The 21333-nt window shown below is 47.9% G+C and overlaps 1 protein-coding gene across 1 annotated transcript in view; it reads right to left on the reverse strand.

Moving 5' to 3' along the window:
• AGBL4 (ATP/GTP binding protein like 4) overlaps positions 1–21333 on the reverse strand; it is a 1270110-nt gene that overhangs the window by 105996 nt on the left and 1142781 nt on the right. The window contains exons 8-9 of the mRNA XM_036855931.1: positions 19230–19344; positions 1133–1244 (exon numbers count right to left, since the gene is read on the reverse strand). Of these exons, the coding sequence (XP_036711826.1) occupies positions 1133–1244; positions 19230–19344 (227 nt within the window). The remainder of the gene's footprint in view (positions 1–1132; positions 1245–19229; positions 19345–21333) is intronic.

A 21333-nucleotide genomic window follows, 5' to 3' on the forward strand; every position in this document is an offset into this window, starting at 1 on the left:
AGTAGAATGAGGTACACAGGTGCATCACTGAAATACCCCAACTCTGGGATCTTTGCTGTCTTAGCAATCAATATCTGTCACCTGATGGCAGTCAAGGGGTCATAAATCACAATCATCAATGTTGGAAGAGACTCACTCACATGTAGTCTCACTATAATGTCTTCCAAACAATTGAGTCTCCTCCATGCACTATTTTTGACAGTGTCATTTAGCTTCAAGTTGAACACTTTTAGTAAGGCCAAGTTCACAGGTCACACACCCACTCCATCCTCGGGCAGCTCTAATGGTTAAGAAGTTTTATTTCTCTATCGACCTTACCTCTTGCTTTGGCCTCCACCTGGAAGATGTCTGACTATCCTCCTTCATAACTCTTCAGAGAGAATGATGGTGGTCGTCCTCCTTTCTTCTCTAAGCTATGAAACCCCAATGTCTTCTCCTATTTCTCACAAAGTCGTGCCCCTGTGAGCAAACTCAGTGTGGACATCCCCATTCCCCTTCTTTCTGGAATAGCAGGCCCTCTTCTCTAGGAACAGATTTGTCACTACCGCCACACACCCCAAGGTCAACTACATGATTCCAGCGAGGCTGTCCTGTCCTTACATATCCTTGCCTCTTGGACCAGAGTTGCCCTGCCCAGAGGTGGCCGTGTCCTCCACTTCCTGCCCAGAGGAACGCCAGTCCCTCTTGGAACTGGAACTAGAATATGAGAGTGAGTCACTCTCCAGTGGGGCAACCACTGGACATGACAGTTGGCACAAGCTCCCTAGAGATGCAGGAGGCCAGGCTACAGTCTTCAACTGTATATGAGGCTCTGGGACTCTTCTAAAAAATTCTCTATTCTGTGTAAACTAGTTCAAGTTGTATTTCTTTCGCTTGTAACCCAAGAGCCCTGATAAATGTGCTCCGGTATATTTCCTCCACCCCACGAGATCTCCACAACTGAAGCCAGTATTCGTGAGGGGTGGGGAGGCACTTGTCCAAGTCAGAGAAGAGACCAGCAGGCCTAGTCCCTCCCAGGTTTTGACCCTGAATTCCTACTTTGCAGCTCCTAGTGGGCCTTCCCAGTACAACACTGCCCTTTCCCAGATCAAGCCGTAAGACCAGCAGAGGCTGAGGGGGTTCAGTTACTCACTGGGTCGTTGTACATCTGAATGATAAGCTGTTTCACCCCATGCAGGGTGGGGTGGGCCCACGGAGAGGGATCCAGCCAGTGACGGTTCAGGTCGAACCCCATCAGAGAGCACCTAGGCAGTACCCAAAGTCAGAGTCAGTACAGGAGCAGTCATTATGTCACTTACCTAGCACGTGTTTGTTTGTTTGTTTTTTGCCAGAGATAGTGCTGAGTATTTTACACGTATTAATTCAGTCACTTTCAACAACCCTATGAGGTCACTATTATTATAATTCCTGCTTTACAGAAGAAGAAACTGAGTCACAGAGAGGTTCAAACATATTTCTGTGGAGCAGTCTCACTTCAGTGTCCATGCCCTGAGACCACAGACGCATGCATATCTCCAATACAGGGCCAGAAAGAAGGCTCAGGCCAAAACCATCGCTTTCCCCACTGTTCCTCTCTGTCTCACACCCACAGCCAATCCATTGTGTCTACCTTCAAAATATACTCAGAACCCAGCACTTCTTTATCACCTCCACTGCTATCACCTTGAGCTTGGACCAAGGTCCGGAGTATTGTAATAATCTCTTACCTGGTTTTGTTTCCACCCTTCCATCCTCCTACCCCACCTCTCACCCTACATACCTTCCCCCTTTTCCACACAACACCCAGGGTGATCCTATTAAAACATAAGTCCGATGGAGTCCCTTCTTTGCTCAAATGGTTCTCTGCTAGATGCAGAGTAAGAGCCAAAGTCTTTACCACCAGCTACAAGTGCCCATGTGTTCCACCCGTTATCTTCTCTGACTTCAGCTCCTAACACGGTCACTCCTGCTTCTTCTCTGCCAGGTTCTGGCCTCCTACTGTTCCTCCAACAAACTGAGTACTTGCAGCCCCGGGGCTCTCGGACAGGCTGTCCCATCTGCCTGGAAGCCTCTTCCTCCAGATGGCTGAGTGATTCGTTCTCACTTAGTGCCAGTCTTTGCTCACAGGTCACCTGCTCAGTGAGGGCTACCCTGCCCACCTTCTCCACAATCTCCCATGGACACATTAATTACTTCACCAGGGCAAGTGGGACCGTGACCTCTGGTCTCCTCCTATCCCTCTTCCTTCCCTTTTTTTCCTCCAGATCGACTCAAAGCCTTGCTTGTCCTTGGAAAGATGCACCACCCCCAGGTCTCTGGGCCCACGCTTCCATCTGCTGGGCCTTTGCACACTGTAGGCTTTCTCCAGGCCAGCCCAGGCTGAGGGACAACTTCAGAAACCCTGTTCTTGCTCACAACTCAGATTACCGCATCCATCCTCTTCCTGTCTCCAGAATGTCTCCCACACAGATCTGACAATCTTGCCTTCTTGATCAAGATTCATCTATGATTCTCCATCACCTATAGGATAAAATTCTGCTCTTCGCAGATTTTTAACCAGATTCAAAACTGATGAACTTTTTGCCAAATTGTCCCCCCCTTCTTTGCTCAAATTGTCCCCCTTTTCTTTTCTATTCCTTCCATCCCATCTTATTTTACTATTTTACCCATCCCTACTTATTTTCCCAACCCCTCTATTTCCTTAAGTTCTAAAACTCAACCCCCTCTCAGCTTGTTACATTTACAACCCCACTGCTCATCTTACTCAGAAAAATAAAGTATTCTACTGAGGACCCCTCCTTCAAGGTGGTTGGGGTGGTGTTGGGGAGTAAATAATAATAATTTCCCCCATCATTTAAAGTAAGCTGGCTGGGAACCCTGTGGGAGAATAACTAATGTTTCGTGGGGACACATAGGGAAAGGCTTCACTGAGGAAAAATCATTTGAGTTGGGTCTTGCTGAATGAATAGAATTTTTCCAGGTGTTGGTGGCAGAAGGAAAAGTGCAAGCAAAGAAAGGAACTGTGAAGCCACCCAGGCTATTGGGGGAATGGTGGACAATTTGATTTGACTGAATCATAGAGTACTATGTATGTATGTAGTGAAGAGGTGGTGATGGTGAGCTGTAAAGGGAGTGGGAGGGGAAATGTAAGGGCCTCGAGTGCCCGGCATGGAGGTTCACTGTTTCGTCTTTGCATTGCTATACTTAGATGAATTGGGTGCTGGTGTTGGCTTCTCATTGATGGCAAAGTGGGGACAGAAACAGTCATATGCAGGTTACAACAGTATCATCATCACAGTCAAGGGGTCACGGTCAACAGACATTACTTTATCCCAAGAATTAAGTACTTTACTAAGTGTGAAATACTTTATCTATGTCAACCTTATGAGGGAGGTACTATTATTATTCCCATTTTGCAGATGTGGAAACTGAAGCACAGAGGGTTATAAACAACTTGCTTGAGAGAAGGGGTGATGTCAGGATCAGTTTACAAGCAGTCTGACATTCCGTGCTCACAAGAAACATAGTCTAACAGGAGAAAGAAGATCTCCTCACAGGCTTATGTACATTTATAATTCAGGACCATGTTATCAGGATTAAGTGAGGACAAACTTAATTTATAGCACAGGTTCTGGCACATAATAGCAGATCAAAAATGTTATGTTGTTGTTTCCTTGTACTTTATCATTGTTTTGTGCTACATGCTATATCAGTGGCACAAACTAATCGGTTTGCAGTCCATCAGGGGCTGGAGTGGGCAGCAGACAGCAGTGGTCAGGGATGACCTCCTGGCTTTCTTCCCAGTCTGGAAATCAGGCAGATCTGAGCTCACATCCATGCCCTGTTCTCTCCTAAGGTAGTAGGCATTTGCCCATTTTCTCTGGGGAATTCCTAGCATCTAACTCTGTGATTAGATGGGGCAGGATTAGGGACCGTTCGTTCCTCCATCATTAAAAGATGATGACACTGTGACGGTGCCTTTTCTCTAACCCCAGAAGAGAGATGGGCCCAATGACCTGGCATCCAGAGCAGCGGCAGGAAACCCAGACTCAGGCAACAGCTACTTCTGTCCAGCACTTAAACTTGGACTAGGTGATGCCACGCTGGGAGTTGGGTCATACAGCAGTGCTACCGTGGAAGAGAGATAGATTATTCCTGCCAACAGCCAATTTTTCTGCCCTCCAGAGCTACTCTGTTAGTTAGTTGTTTTCCAAGTCTGGTCTTCCAGCTTCTGCTTCATTCTGTAAGCCCCTTCCTATAAATTCCATTTTTGTTCAAGTGGCGGAGTCAGTTCCTGTTTCTTTAACTGAGAGCATCCCTAACCATATGGCTCTGTGGGCTAATTTATGGAAAATGCCAGCAGGCCCCTATATTGCCCACTTCCCAATGGCTGGTTACCAAGGAGACAAAACCATTGGTCTGGGTGCTGTTCCCAGAGAGCTCTTCCAGCCTGCACTGAGCATCTAAAAATTTAGAAGGGAACATTGTCGTTGATGACAGGACTTAATCATAAACTGTATCCTTTGAGATGGTTAGCTTACCTACCTCTCCCTCTTCCAAACAAAAATGTCCTCAATAAAGTCTTGGCCAAGTCACCAGCCTGTTCCATGACACCTCCGGGACCTGGTACCCACCGCCTCCCCAAGCAGCTTATCCCATTCTTGGACAGCTCTGTTAAGAAAGTCTTCCTTCTCTTTAGCTGAACTTTGTCTTCCAGTGACTTCACCCATCAATCTCAGTCTTGCCCCACAGAGTCACACAGAACAATGAGGTTACGTTGGGAAGACCAGAAGCTTTGGGAGTCAGTTAGGCTTCAGTTTTGGCTGTACTCCTTACCAGCTGTGTGACCTTTTTAAAATTTCTTTTTTTTAAACCCCTCTGGGCTTCCGGTTTATCATATGTAAAATGAGGATAACAACCTTGACCTTCTGGATTGCATACATGAACTAGTGTCTGTAAATGGCCCAGCAGAATCCTCAGACAGAATGAATATTGAATAAATGGTAGCCAGTGATGACAGTGGCAGTGGTGGTGACTGTGGTATCGTTGAAATTGTCTAAACCTAAATATCATCTACTCCAGGAAGGCTTGCTGACTTACTCTCTGCAAATGTGGGATGGGTGCTTCTCCTCTGCTCCCATGGCATCCACTGCTCCCACATCGGAGTGGCTACAGCACAAGATATAGTAATTATTGAGTCTGTCTTCCCCACTGGACCATGAATTCCTCAAGCGCAAGGATGATGTCTTATTTGTGTTTGTACTCCTGTGCCTGACAAAGAGCCTGGACTACAGTAGACAATAAAGACTTAGTTGTTGAATGAACATTTCATTCTTTCCCAAGCATTTTCCTATCTCATATGATACAGTTCTCACAACCATCCAGCCACACAGGTGGATTCCGTTTTTCAAGTGGGAGCATTGAGGGCCAGAGAAGGTGAGGTAAGCCATTCCTCCAAGGTCGCCTAACCTGTACTCCACAGGGCCCAGACTAGAATCCAGGTGTCCTGGTCCTGGGCTCCATGGTCTTCACACCTGGCCATACTGCTTCCAGGAAGCCTCTTTGATTCAAAAAAGTGAGATTTGAAACTGAAGGAAAAGTGTTATTGGTGAGAGATCCTGAAAGATCCACTCCTTGATCCAGCCTACAGATGAAAGCAGAGTATGGCTGGTGATTCAAAGGCAACTCAATCCCCAGGAATCCTGGAACTCTTTAGAAGCTAAAGCATTTGCGGAACTCTGAAATCAGTAGTACCTGTGCTGGGTTTTTTTGAGATGATTTTTAAAGACTGCTTTATTGGCAACCAGTCTATCAGTAGAAAGACTGCTATTTATTGAAGAAAACGTCTTAGTAAAGTAAAGCCCTGGCTAGGGCCTGGGGGACAGGCCTCACCTCTAATATCTATATCATCTTGGGAAAGTCACCTCCCTCCCCTGGGCTCCATGCTCTTCTCTGTAAAACAAGGGTGTTATACTTCACTCATGGAGGACTCTTCCCACTCTCTCATTAAGTGATTCAAAGCATCAATAATTGGGCTTTACCTCCAAAGTTAGGGACTTGGAGGAAGCATATATTTTGAATAAAGTGAAGTTGAAATACAAGGAGAACAAAATATTCTAGGAAAAGGATTGATACAGTTTTTAAAAGAAATGCCAAATAGTTAAGGGTTACCAATATCTTAACATTAATTGCATGCATTTTCCAACATTTGAGATTTGCATCAGACCCAGTCCTTGCCTCTAGGAGTTCTCACATTGCTCAGAGCTTTGAAGAGAAGATGGGAGTTTGCCAAAGTCAAGACATGAGAGAGCATTCCAGGCAGAGTTCATGGTATGTGCGAAGTGAGGGAAGTAGAAAGCTTGGAAATTCTATGCATTTCTAACATTGTTATGCTTGTGTTTTATGCTTGTGTCCTTCCCTGGGCTATAGGCACTGGGAAGGCAGTGCTGGTGCAGGTTCTTACTCTTCAGTGGTTTCAGCTGCCTAAAGATAGGGGAATGGACAAGATGACCTCCAGATGTCCGGCTCTCACCCCTATGGTTGCCACTTTAGGGTCACTTAGTATGAAATCTGGGGTCTCTGCTCTGGGCCTGTGTCTCCTTGGTCCTCTACTATTCTGCTATTTATTTTCAAGGTAAAATTTCTGCATGAGCTCAAAATCAGGACCCATGTTCTGACATGAGTGGGGCTATCTATGGCACCAAGAATATCGAATATTTGACATTAGGACCATTCTAGAAAATCCAAATTTATGAAAGTCAAGTTTATATATAACTTCTTCCTCTTGAGTTGGAGATACTCTTGAGTATCTTTTCTTTCTTCTTCCAAACTGTGAGCCCAATGAGGCCAGGGAATATGTCTGTGTCATGTTGCCTACCTCCACTCCAACTTCCCTAGTATAGACTGAGGTGCTGAGAAGGTTCAATATATCTATTGAATATATAGATTATTGAATAGGTGCACAAATGCATGAACAAATACCCTGAAGGTTTGTAAACAAGGTTTAGATAATTACTTGAAGACATATTTTGAAAAGTATTTAAGCACTTGTTACATGCTAGACCCTCTCACAATAGCCAAGTGAGGTAGGTAGGTAGTGTTTATCCCCATTTCATAAATGAGCAAATAAAATCCAAGAGAGATATGACTTCGAGAAGGTCACTTGACAACTACTAGAATATAGAGCTGGGATTCAAACCCAGGTCTTATTGAACCCAGTGACCCTTTGAGGTCCCCCCAGCCATCAAGGAGGCTATGTGATCTGTGAAAGGGTTGCTAGGCTACTCCTCTGTCTGCTCTTCCTGTACTGCTCTCCTTCTCTTCGGCCCAATGGCAGAGATACATGGTTCCAGAGAACATTATTTAAATGGCAAATAAATAGCTCCATCTTGTGAAGGGCATCGTGCCTCATCCCTGTTGCAATAATGGCAGCTGGAATGAGAGCAATGATTTTAATTCCCCTCCTTATGATTTCCTTTTCATATCCTCTAAAGGGTAGAGAAAAAGGCAGTTTGGTGCCTCCAGGTCAGTCTTGTCCTCAGCACGGTAGGGCTGTGTGCTCCTGGAAGGGTGGCGTTGACAAGCAGAGATGTATGGGGTGCGCATGCAATTGTCCCTCAAACGCAGCAGTTTTTCAGCATTACCAATGAGCTGCATTGGATTAAGTATATTTGCACCAAAAGCAAAATAAATATTGCTTTATTTAATGCCACTAAGAGGTTGGGATTCAGTTGCCCTTGGCCTGAGGCACCTTCCAGCTCTATTGATTGGCCAGTGTCAGGATGCCAGACAAGCTGTCATCAACAGCTCCTGCAAAATGCTTAGCAGGTGGGCTGGGCTCTGCTGTGGTGGAGACAGAGGGGAGCAGGCAGTGTCCTTTGTCTCAAACACACACACAAGGGATAATTATAACAATCACCTCTCCATCACCACCACCGAGATATTTAAAGCATTCCCCTCACATTCCTTCTTAGATGACCACAACAAGGATGTGACCCAGGCTGCGGAGGCAGAGGAGGAGGATGGATAATTACATAGGCTCCAATTCAGAAGGATTTGGGTTTGAGTCCCAGATCGACCACTGAGTAGTTTTATGACCTTGGACAAATTCATGTTTTGCTCAAAGACCTAAAAGCACTGGGAGGGCAGAGACTAAATCAATTTCATTTGCCATCGAGTCTTCAGTGTTAGCCCAGTGTCAGGTACACAGCCAACTCGCAGTTAAACTGAAGAAATGGAAATAAACAGAAAGGTTAAGCAATCTGCCCCTAGCTCAGCAAGGACAAGGGACAGAGGCAGGACTTGAACCTGGTGTGCTCAGCTCTAAAGCCTATGTTCTTAACCATCACTCTATTCTCTCTTAGCAGCCCTGGGAGTCAGCTCAGGGCCTGATAGAGGGACTCATGTGAGGTGAGGGGTGGATGCAACACCCTTAATTTTTTAAATAAATTTATTTATTTATTTTTGGCTGCGTTGTTGCGCGTGGGCTTTTTCTAGTTGTGGCGAGTGGGGGTTACTCTTCTTTGCGGTGTGCAGGCTTCTCATTGCGGTGGCTTCTCCTGTTGCGGAGCACGGGCTTTAGGCAGGTGGGCTTCAGTAGTTGTGGCTCGCAGGCTCTAGAACACAGGCTCAGTAGTTGTGGTGCATGGGCTTAGTTGCTCCGTGGCATGTGGGATCTTCCAGGACCAGGGCTTGAACCCGTGTCCCCTGCATTGGCAGGCAGATTCTTAACCACTGCACCACCAGGGAAGTCCCAACATCCTTAATTTTTAAATGGGGAAACTGGCTCTCAAATAGGACCTAGCACAAAAGGTACCTTTACACAAATTGACAAAAGGTGCCCTCCCCCCCACTCCAGGCTGACAATTTAAAAACAGGTGCCCCTTCTGGGTGGGTGAAGTACAAAATGATGTCACTTGTTCTAGCCAGACGTGGGGTCGGGAGCAGAGTCGCAGCCCATCTTGACCCCCTGACCAGGAGCCTTTGTGCAGTGCACAAATTGCATGTCCATGGGAGGTGGCCCTGGACCTGCCCAAGGTTCATAGCAGAGCCAGGATGAGCACTCAGGGTTCCGACCTCCAGGGATCAGCATGGTCTTGACCCTGTAGTGGTGGTCCTTCTGGCAAGGTGGTAGGACTGGGGAAGGGGGTGATGAGACCACACCTGGGGAAGGGGTCATCTCTAACATTAGACTCCCTGGGGCCCTTTCTCCTGGAGCTTATTCCTGGTGGACAAGGAGAACCGTCATTGGAGCGCCCTCTCCCTTCCCGTGGAGACTGTGTGCTCCGGGATTCAGCCCCCTCCTTTCCGGCTCCTGCTGGTCAGCAACAAACACCCGGGCTTGGGGGGATTTCCACACTGAGGCTTAAAGCAATTCTGAGAGCCAGTCACCAACTAGAAGGACCCAAGATTTCATAAAACCCAATCTCCCCATTTCAAAGATGGGGAAACTGAGGCCAAGGTCACACAGCTATGTAAGGGTAGAGTTGAAAGTCCATTCCAGAACTACTGGATTATTTTTATCTCTGTAAGAACACTTACAAAGTGTCAAAAGAACCATTTTAAAGGCCCAAGGGGGCACGTTTTCTAAAGGAGTGTACAGTACTGGCCCTTGGGGCTAGGAAGGCTATTTCCATTCCTTTAATGAAAAGAGGCAGAGGAAGCATAAGGGAAAGAAAAGTCCTTTAGGTCTTCACAGATCTGGGAGCTGGCGAGACCCTTGCCCACCTGGTCTGAGCCTGAGAAGTGGCTTAGGTTGTGAGTGTGGACTGCAGAGCCACACTGCCTGGGTAAGACCCTGGAGGGCCCACGGATTAGCTGGTGGCCTAACCTCTCTGTGCCTCAGCCCTGATCTGCAAAATGTGGATTCTGCCTACCTCAGAGGGTTGTTTAAAGGATTAAATGAGATCAGCCGTGTAAATGCTGGGGACACCGTCTTGTTTGACATAAGTGCTATACACGTGTTAGCTGGTCTTAGGGTTTCATCTTGGCATGACACTCAGGGTCTTCCACAAACTAGTCCCAACTTATTCCTTAAGCTTCTTGCATCACGTCCCCCAACCTGTACACCATGCAAGGCTTGCACATTATATGTCCTATGAGCTAGTTGCAAAAAGGCACACCCTTCTGCGGGCTGGTGCAACATCTCCAAGTGGCAAGGCTTGTTGGCCTCCATCTGCCCTCTTAGCCTTTGTGCAGTGTGTGAACCTACATCATAGGCTGCAGCCCTGACCGTGTGCACTAGCCACTCCAGACCACCCGGTAGTCCTCAGGGCTCCTGTTCACTCGGGGTTCAGGCAGCAGGGCTCAGAGGCTGAGCACTTGGCTTCGAGCCAGCTCTCTGGTTTTGACTCCTGGATCTCCCTCACATGGGACCTTGGGCAAGTGAGTTCACCGCTCTATGTGCTTCAATTTCCTTGTCTGTAAAATGAGGATAATATAAGAAGCTACTTCATAGTTTCATGGGGTTGTTGGGAGAAACCCCCCTTTGCTTTCAATCCCAATGGGGACTTTTAGTCCCCAGGAATCAGGAGAATGGCTCTTCGTCTCCATCCCCTCGCATCCTCTTCCCAAGGGAGGGGATGGAACTTATCTGACGGGTCAACCTGATACAAGGAGCAGAGACTGTTGGGCCTGGCCCTCCTGGCACAGCTTGTTCGGATCTGTGACCCTGCAGGGAGGGTCCGTTCCGTCCTCCTCTCCTCCACTTGGTGTGGCTTCTGGGAGGCAGCTTCCTTCCCGCTCAGCTTGTGGCTGGTGGGGAAGTTGAATTTTGGGGTGACGTATAAGGAGGTCAATTTTGGTCACAGATATAAGCCATGCCTTCCAAATTCTGCTTTTTTCAATAATAAAGCTAATATTCTGACCTCTATCTCTCTGACCCCTGTGTCTCCTCCTACACTGGTGGAAGTGCGCTGAGAGTGGGAACAGGAGCATGATGAGTTCTCACCCCCACATGTCCAGGGGGAATAATACATTAAACACTATTAGAATAGGGTCCGACAGCTTGTATAATTGCATTAATGTTTGCATTATTACCATCACTGCTGTTATTTAACATTATTATTCCTTTGGTAGAGAAAGTGTTGCTCATCTCTCCACCCAACTAACTCCCACTCTCCTCTCAGGAGCCATCTCACCAGCGCCTCCTCCTGGAGGGCAAGCACGTGGCCAGGCCCCCCTCAGATCCCTGGTGATGGTCAGGACGAAGTGTGCGCCGGGTGAGCGTTTGCGCACAGGGCAAGGGGGACAGTGGGAGGTGAAGCTGAGGAGGCGCTTCCTGGACGCTGTGTCCGCCTTGAAGACCAGGCTACAGAGTATACGCTCCTTCTGATGGTCAATGGGGGGCCCCGGAAGGATCGCACATAGAGAACTGACGCTATTCCAGCAGCGGTTTAGGAGCTAAGACCGGCAACGATAAAGTTCTTGATTCTATCATATTGTTTTGCTCCTCCGGACTCCCCAGCTGCTAATTCTGGCTTACTGTCTCCTCGGAGGCCTGTCTTCACTGTAGAATCAATGATTAAAGTCAACTCACTATCAACTCTAACTTTGAAAGGCTATTCAGCTGCTTGCAGGGATAGAGATGGGGAGCTGCCTCCGTAGACATCCAGCCATCTGGCCTTTTCTGAGGAACCTGGCTGGGAAGCTCATTTGAATAATTGGTTTTAGCGGTGTGCACTCATGGGTTAGACACCTGATTACGCTGCCTGCCCCAGTGTCCTTTCTGCCTCTGTAGAAACATCATGCAGGTTACATAAAGCGGGAGAGAGTCTCTGGGAGGTAAGGCTTTGTCTGGCCCCTGCGTCACTTGCGTTTCATCTTAAATAACTATGTGGCTCACTCCCTGTGTGACCTTGAGCAAGCTACTTAGCCTCTCTGTGGCTTGGTTTCCTCTTTGTTCAAAGAGGCAGCATGATTTCTGCCCAGTCCATGCCTCCTTGTAAGGTTCTCAGAGAAGGTGGGGTTGGGGGGTGAGGGTTGTGACTTAGCAGGAATGCAAGTGGAAAGATTTAGGTTGACGAGAGCTCAGTGTCAGATAGCGATGGGCATGTAGGCTGTACCAGGAGAAGTACATCCCCAGAATTAGGCTTGTGATGGTCCCTTCCTTCTCCTATGCCACTAGCTAGCTCTATGAATTTAAGGGAGTTACCTAATCTACCTATGCCTCAGTCTCCTCATCTGTAAAATGAGAATAATGAGAGTTGTTCTAAGAATTAAACAATACATGCAAAATACCCAGAATAGGGTCAGGCCCAGAAGGTTCAATAGATATTAACTATTCACCATCACCATCATCATCACCATCATCATTCTCATCATTATAACTGTTCCATCCTGGACCCCATGCCTCAAATACAGACCATGACAAACATCTGGAGTATGCGCAGAGCACAGCGGTAAGGGGAGAGGGATGGATTTCAGATTACATATGAAAAGTTGTAAGGCTTTGGGGATGTTCAGCCTGGAGAACAGGAGCTGGCAGGGGTTCGAGTGAGTGAGGAGTGGGGAGGAGTGGGGACACACAATCCTCAAACAGCTGAAGGGCTACTATGTAAAAGATGGACTGAACCTGACTAATCCTTCAGGGGCAGAAAGCAGAAGTGATGGGCTATCAGGTTTAGCCTGGACATAAACACCCCCTAACAGTCAGAGCTGGCATCAGTGCAGCACTTCTTAAGGTTTCCCTGCCCTGGGCAGGGCACTGGACAAGAGGTCTTTGAGCTCCCATCCCACTCCAAGGCTGATGAGGCTATGGAGAGGCAGCAAGGGGGGGACATGAGGCCTGGGCGGGGGAAGGAGGCACAGTGAGGAGGGGCTGGCAGATATCTCTTGGTGAGGCAACTTGCAGTGGATCTCTGTTTCCATTTCTAGTTGATGAAAAATGCATAGTTTTATGCTGTCAAAGAACAAATAGAATACTGACATGTATTTTACATTTTACATAGCTAATTTTATGTTCTATTCTATTTTGGACGTTAAAAATGTTTCCCCCTTTGGATGTTGAGGTGGGCAAGGTTGGTCAGTTCCAATGTCTGTGGGTGAGTGTGTGTATGTGTATGTGTCTCGTGTGGTGTGTATATCTGTGTGTATCTGTGTGTGTGTCTGTGTGTGTGCATGTATGTGTGCGTGTTGGAAATACTTCCCCTGATGTTTCACCCTCTGCCATACTTAATGATGTTTGCTGTGCAAATCTCTCCTTATCTCCTTTTATGTCTGGTGAACTCCTATATACCATCCACCCTTCAAAAACCCTCCCTCGTCACCCCCAGTCAGAAGGAAGCAGTCCTTGCTTTCAGGATACGGTGTAGCAGGGGGATGAATCTGTAGCAGGCCAGGGCTGGCCTGCCTGGATTCCTAAACCTTCCTGCTGGGGGACGTGGGGCAAGTTCCTTGGTGTTTCTGGGCCTCAATTTGCTTTTCTAATTAAAAAGGGGCCATAATACTACCTCCACCTCAGGGCTGTTGTGAGGGTCAGAGGAGATGATGTATATAATGTGTGGTTAGTAGGCACTTAGACATTAGCTCTGATTATGTCTAGGCCTCCACAGCCTCACACTCACGCCTCTAGTACAAACACTGGGCTTCTTACTGCCAAGGACCGCCTCTGATTTCCATCTGCTTCCCTAAGGCGTAGCACAGGGCCCGGCACTCAGCAGGCCCCTGACAAACCTTAGTTAAATTGGATTTACTGCGCTGGAGCATTCTTTGCTATGTGAGGCTCACCAGGGCCGAGAGACATAATGCGTTGCGAGTCTGCGGGTCGTAGCAGCGTCCGTTTCCACCACAGGGTCTGCAGTGTCATGCGATAAAGCTGAATCATTTCTGCACCACCCACGGAGGTCTGCTCCTCTCCCCCACCTCCACACTCCCAAGAAGCACTGAGGCTTCCCCAAGATGAGAAATTTCACGGCATCCTGCTATCCTTTGGGTAACTGTGTATTTTATGATGACTGATAGGCAATTACTATGGTAATATTGCAATTCAGCACGTGTGAGGTTTGGGAAATGAGAAATTATGGGTAACTACTTTGGACTCATTTCTATGGTAACAAAAAGTAATTGTCATTAAATACCAGTTATATGGAGGCTGTACCTGGTAATTATAGATTTTGATGCCCAGAAACATAAATAAAAGCAATAAATTTATTCAAAGGTCTATGACTATTTACTTATACGTGGCTCTATGGAATACACAATGACAAGCACCTAATTAAGAAATGCAAACCCAGTGCAGAGTTTCATATTGTCATATGGAGATGGAGAGTCTGTTTTTCAAATGCAAGGCAACTTGCACATCACACAGGCTCAGTGGGGTACAGGTGGGGATGGAGGTTGTCTTCTCTGTAAAGGAGGTGATGGGGAGGAGGACGTGGCAGAGAGAGAGAGCAAGAGTTGCACTGTGTGGGACAGCCACACCTACTGCAGGACAGTGAGAATCGCCAGCCATCATAGACGGACTCAGCCCATCACCCCCGACCCCAAAGGCCTTCCAGCCACTGCCTCGTAGCTCTTGGCTCTATGATACCTGAAGTTACAGCGTTCATCCCTCAAAGCTCCTAGGCCCGAGATCCCCCTAGAACTCTCCAAAGATGCTCAAGTTGCATTGATAAGTCATACCATTATTTTTCTATTGTGATAAAATACACATAACATAAAATTTACCATTTTAATCATTTTTAAGTGTACAATTCAGTGGTATTAAGTATTCATAATGTTGTGCAACCATCTCCAAAACTCTTTCCATCTCGTAAAACTGAAACTCTATACCCATTAAACAATAACTCTCTTCCCCGCTCCTCACCCCAGCCCCTGGAAATCACCATTCTACTTTGTGTCTCTATGATTTTGACTACTCTAAGTACTTCATATTAGTGGAATCATAAAAAAATCTGTCTTTTTGTGTCTGGCTTATTACACTTAGCATAATGTCCCCAAGGTTCATCCATGCTATAGCTGTACCGTTCTTGACAGAGCCTCTCCCTAGGGCTTCTACTAAATGACGAAGAGTGCCTTTCACTTCATTTTCCTTTTCCAAGAGGGCAGGGGGAAACTGAGGCCAGGGGAGAGAAGTGTCTTGCCCCAAGACTAGAAGACTCACGAGAGTGGGGGAAGTTAGACTGCTAGTTCTCTGCTCCCACCTCCAGCTTGTAAGGCACAGGCAGTGCCCGGGGGTGTGGAGAGTCCTGGACACACCATAGGACCTTGAACGGGTTCTTCACCTCTGCAGACTTGGTTTCCCCTTTGCTCAAATGGGTATAATAAAAACTGACTTTCCTTTCTCAGAGAGTCATGGTAATGATCAAAGGTGGCTTTTAGATGTAACGTACAATAACAAAGTGTGCCTCTGAACCCAGCGTTCACTAAATCACTACAGCAGCTCGTCATAGTATTTATGTCGCAACAGCGTAAGATCAAAACAACTGGGGTTAGGAGGCCGAGTTGCTGAAAGTGAAGGGCTGGGAGCTGACGGCATGTGGTGATGACTTGTTTGCCTGGGGACCGTAGCTCCGTGCCGTGGCACAGTTGCAAAACACTGCTGTGGTGTGTATGTATTCATTCAGATAATATATATCAAAGGCCGCTTCTATGCTGGGCACCATGCCAGGCTTTGGGGATGAAGTCCTGCCTTCACGGAGTTTAGAGTCTAGAGGTGGAGACAGTCATCAAATAGATAATCACGTGATTACAAATTGGGGCCAGGGCTCTGAAAGGACACTACAGAGTGCTCTGAAAGAGTGTAATGGGAGCCCTAATTTATTTTGGAGAATCTAGGCAGGCCTTTCTGTGAAGTGGCATTGAACCTCAGACCTGAACTGAAAAAAATGGCCAGTGTTGCTGGAGTGTAGTAAGTGAGACAGAGGGTATAGTTGTTCTGTGTTTTTGTTAGTTGCCGTAGTATCATTGTTTCTACCGTTACACCATCTAACTGTCTTAGAGGGCTGCTGGAGAGTGCACTGTGGTTGCTGTAACTTTGGCCCTCTCTACTCCTCCCATAAGCCAGAGTCTGGGAGCGCATACAGTAGTCTAGTAAGTAAACACTGCTGCCCTCTTACATAAAACGCATTCTCTCTCATGGGACAGCTGCCATCATCGGCCATTAAATGCTAGAGTGCACCTTGTCTATTCTACTATAAGTACCATGGAACAGGTACTCGTATTATTAAATAAAAGTTTCGCGTGATCAAATCTGGGAAGTGTTACTCTCCTTCCTAGACTAGATTACACGGTTCTTTAATGTGGAGGAAGAGGAAGGAGGAGGAGGAGGAGGAAGAGGAAGCGGGGTCGGGGGAGAAGAGGAGCCTGGAGGACAGGCCTGTCTGCTGCTCTTCGCTGGGTCTGGTGTGTGTGGTGCCAGCAGGGGGTACAGGACAGCCCAGGAGCACAGCTTGGCTGGGGCACGCCTGCACCCCTGCCCACTCCTCACAGCCCACACGACTTAAGGCAGGTGATTCAACGTCACTGAGGCTTGCGGGACTGCACGTCCTGCGGGGAGGTGTAGAGAGTGAAGGTCAGGGAGCACGTGAGGGAGGTGGGGCTGACCCCAGCGCTGCGAGGCGGTCTGTGAGTGGGGCTCTGTGTGCTGCCCTAAGGTTCTGACAAGCCACATTCCTTCCCACCTGCCGCCTTCTGTCCTTTGCTCCTCTCCCCCGATTCCCTCCTGCTTTTCCTCCTGTACTCACGCCAATTGGAGTAGGTTTTTATTATTTGCAAGCAGAGAAAGCTTCAGAGACGCTCCTCCATAGAGCTGCTACGAGGATCAAATAAGTGTGTGAACGCCTGACACACGGTGCTGGGTGGCAAGCGGAATTCTCGTAGTGGCCTTTCCCAGATTGTGTTTCAGAAACCCTGCTGCCTCTGGGGACGGGGTAGCAGTGGAGCGGGTGAGGGGGTGGCGGGGGAGTGAGCTGTTTAGGAAAAGGGTTCCTTTGGGGAACACTGGACACTATATTCCCCTCTTGGGATTCCCGTTTATTAGCATTTTCAAAACTGAAAAGTCTTATTGTGAAAGAACTTGTTGAACTTTGCTGAACTCTGTGTTTCCCCAATTCACTTGAACTCCAAATCTTTTTTCCCCCATAATGCCTGGACAAGTCCGGCCAAACCACGGGGCACCGTGCAGGGGCTGGCCCAGAGGACCTCTACGGCACCTTGAAGTTCTCCATCTGGAGTCCTGATTACTATTTTTCACATTCTCCCAATCTTGAATGGTGAATTCTCATGATAGGCTCTTTGTTGCTACTCAGCTATTTTAGCAACAGGACTAATGCCTGTGGTTAGAGATTTTCTTCAACTCTCAGAATGAGAACCACACATTCTCACTAGGAGAACGCGGGGCTTTTAAACTTCGGTACCGAACCGTTTCTGAGGAGTGGAGCTCTTTTATCCTGAACTCCCCAAATCACAAAATTTGGACAGCTTGAGGACATGTAGGAAGCAGCCAGCTACCCAGCGCCACCCCACTGGCCATCTGAAGCCCAGAGAGAGGAGGCATTTCGGCCAAGGTCACACACCTCTTTCCAACTGGTCATCCCCGGACAGCGGATGATGACATAAATAAGTGTGTGTAGTGAACAGTACTGACCTCTCTCTGACCACGGCCGCTCGTGTAATTAAACAGAAATGTTAACATCAATCAAATGGTCCTTCCACCAACATCATCACTAACAGAGTATTCTGTCCAGGGAAGGTGGAAAGGCACTGCTCCCAGGCCTGCAGCAACCATAAACCCTGCCCGTGCTAATGAGCCATCGCTTGAGCCAATTAAGAGAGGAAGCAAAACTGTCTTTAATTAAGGCATCATGCATCCCATGGGTTCTCTCTAACTCATACCCAGGGGTACTAGGGAGCCCCTGTGGACCCAACTGTCACACTCTGGGAAAGCCTTAAACCAGCTCTGTTTAAAATGGACCTGATGGGATGTCAGGCAATGTGGGTTCTGGTCTGAGCTCTGCCACTGAACTTGGGCAGGTCCCATCTCATCTCTGAGCCTTAGCGCCTTCATCAATAAAGTCATCCCTTTCCTTCTCTCATATCTACCAAATTCTTTTTGAGCATCTACTATGTGCTGATCCCTGCTGATAGGCGCTGGGGACACGAGGACCATTAAGGCTCAGTGCTTTCCGTCTGGTGGCTTTAGGACCAATGGGGTCCATGCAATAGGATAAGACATGTTCTGTAGCCAGGCCTGTGGGAGCTCAGAGAAGGGAATGACCAATTCTGTCTGGGGGTTTGCAGAATGTTTTCTAGAAGAAGAGGCATGAGCTGAGTTGTGAGGAAGGGTTAGTGAGATGAGGAAAGGACCAGGAGGCTCTGGACAGAGGGCCTTTATGAAGGTAAGGTATCAGGCACCAACAGGACCTGTGTAAGGAACCAGGCCTCCCTTAGAGTGACCGGAGCAACAGTTCTAAGACCAGAGGGTGGGAGGTGAGGCACCAGGTCACACAGAGCTTTGAGTCAAAGCTGGGGAGTTTGAATGTTACCTTGAGAGTTGTGGGACTAATCAGCTCTCAAGCTGTATAATTTAGGCAGTGAAGTTAGACAGTCAATGATTTACTGGTTGTATGACTTTGGGCCAGTCTGTTGCCTCAACCGTGAAATAAGGGTAATAACACTCTCAGAGGATTCAATGTTCTCTCAGCAGATGTTTCCCCTGGTAGTGGAATTTTCGGCTGTAAATTATGGTGCTAAGCCAGGAGAAAGAGTTCAAGATGTGAGTGCCTGAGTGAGTGTGGGGCTAGCCAGTATGCCCACACCAAAGAGAAATGCCGTTCACGTGATCTGGGATGCTACTCTCCTTCATTAATAATCTCCAAGAAGAAACCCGGAAACAAAACAGTAACCTTTATCACCACCATATGATATTCTGCAAAGCACGTTCATTGCCACCGTTTCTTTCGATGCTCACAAGTGCCCTGCCAGGAAAGTAATTATTGTCTTAATTGTGCAAGAGAAACTGCAATGCATCAGAGAGGGAAAGTAAATTCCCCAAGGTTACACAGGAAGTAGGTGCCAAAACTGATATTAAGTCTCCTGATTCCTGGTCCAGCAAGCTGCCCAGAAAACTAGAGCAAGTGACCTCAGGTGACTGTGAATGAAACAGCCAAGGCCCATTAGTCACATTCTCAAGAGCCAGGGTGAAACTTCCTCTAATGAACTCATGGGTAGTCTGAAAATTCTTCCTCAAAAACCTATCCCCTTTTTCTTCCTGCTTCCACACCACCATCCAAGCATTCTCTCCCGTCCCTCACCTGTAATTGCCCAGGTAGACGCCATCAGGGTTGAGCATGGGTGCAATCTTGAAGACCAGGTGTTCCCGTAGGGCACGAGCAATAGGGTGCTGGCTTATGAGGAAGTCAATGATCCCTGGAGAAAGAGAAGCACCTGGGTTAACCTCAAAGCGTTTCAAGGAGGAGGAGCACATTTCCCTCAGCTGGGAAAACACAGCTCCGCAGGTGATTTTGGCCTATGTTGTTAGCCACTGTGAATGTACGGCTACGGATTAGGTGTTGCCCAGTGAATTTTACAAATAATATCTCTGTTTCCAAGAGACAGTTCAAGATGTAATATTGAAGCTCATGGGCTGGGGGAGAGCATGTCCTGCTGAAGAGTACAGGGTGGGCCTCCAGGAAAAGATGGCATATGAGCTGTGCCTTGGAGGGACCCCTGGGTCTTGAGAGACAGACATGGGGGAGAGGCAGGATAACTCTAAACAATAAATTTAGAGTTGCTCCCTAATGGGCGCGCTGTTAGCTAAAGGCTGACATCAGATTGGATGACAATGGAGTCAGGGACCTTAGGGGTCTCAGTCCTCAAGTGGCTGATGGGTGCACCAGGAAACACAAAGGAGAAGTCACAAGAGGACAGAGAGGTTTTGTCAATGCCCCCAAGCCTGCTCCTTTCCCCACTTTGAGGGTCCTCTCTTCCCAGACTCTGGGGCTGGCTGCCCTCTCTGCTTCTCACTGGCACCAACAACTACCTCGCCTTCAGGTCACCAGATTTAGAAGAGTTGAATTCTCCAGGACTCTCTTCCCACATTCAGGTGGTCTCCAAGTCTCTTCCTTGAAGCTAGCAAATCTGCCCCTCATCTCCATCCCTCTGCCTCTCTTCTGTTCTACGCCACCATCCTACTTGGCCTGGATGAGAACAACCGCACCTGGCGTAGGTGCCAGCAACCACCTCCAGAGTGTGCCCTCATCACTATAGCCAGAGGGACTGTCCTGAAGGGCAAACCTGACTCTGTCACTGCTGTCGCTGATATCCTGGCGATGGCCTGCATATATCTACAGGAGAGGGGGTGAGAAAACAAGAACTGAGTCCTTGCCTTGTCCCTCCTTTTCTCCACGTTTCTACTTATTCATCAGAGACCCGAGAAAAATAGGCAAAGTGGAGCTCTGGCATTCCATGAAACTCCTGTAATGCTGGAAAGTGATAGGAGAGTACAAAACCCTCCCAAAAGTACAGAAGGAGAACTCCTCTCCTGCTGGAGAGAGCAGGAAAGGCATCAAGGAGAAAGAAGCTTTTGAGCTGGGCCCTGAAAGATAAGTAGGTTTTGACAGCCAGACAGGAGGAAGCAGCGGGGTAACTAAGAACAATCCACATGCCCAGTGGCAGGCACTTAGCCCTTGGAATGATAAGTCGCTCAGAGGCACATTCCAGAGCTGCCATGACCAGTGAGGGACAACTTGGGCTTTTCATTAGGCCGGGGTTGAGAATCCATCGGCAGCCGAGAGCCAGTTGGACATCATTTACTTCACCGCCGAAGCGGCAGTCGACCAGATGCCCTAATTTATTTGTTGGTCTTCATGTGAAAGCTGTAGTTTGCCAGTAAACAGGCAGGGTAATGATGCCAGGCACCCTTGTTAGGGGCTAGTAATTGCTTAATCTGTCCACTAATTGACCCTGGCTCCTGGGGCAGCGCTCCATCAAGGAGCCAGCCTGTGCTCAGGGCCTGGCCGTGCTGCCTCAGAGGATGGCTTCTGGAAGCGGAGGAGCTCATTGTGAGCCATCCTCCTTCACAGATGAGCAGATTAATTGGGCTGCCGATTAGGCAGCTAATAAAAGGATGAGAGGAAACAAAGCCAGACCGGAGGCTGCAGCCACCCAGAGTGAGTATGGGGCAAGGAAAGCAGAGGTTTTAGACTCATTTCTTGGCTTGAGGTCAGATACTGTTCAACAGGAATCTTTCCTATCGATCAGGAAACTGGGAGGCGAGGTTCCACTTGTATTTGGTGTGGCGGGGAGGGGGGGAGTAGTAAGTGAAGAGGAATATGAGGAGAAATGTCGGAGAAAGTCAGAGTGGAGAGGAAATGCCATCCCCCCTATGGGCCAAAGCACGGCATGGACTGAGGAAGC

This window comes from Balaenoptera musculus, chromosome 1 (genome assembly GCF_009873245.2).
Source record: "Balaenoptera musculus isolate JJ_BM4_2016_0621 chromosome 1, mBalMus1.pri.v3, whole genome shotgun sequence".
Lineage (NCBI taxonomy): Eukaryota > Metazoa > Chordata > Mammalia > Artiodactyla > Balaenopteridae > Balaenoptera > Balaenoptera musculus.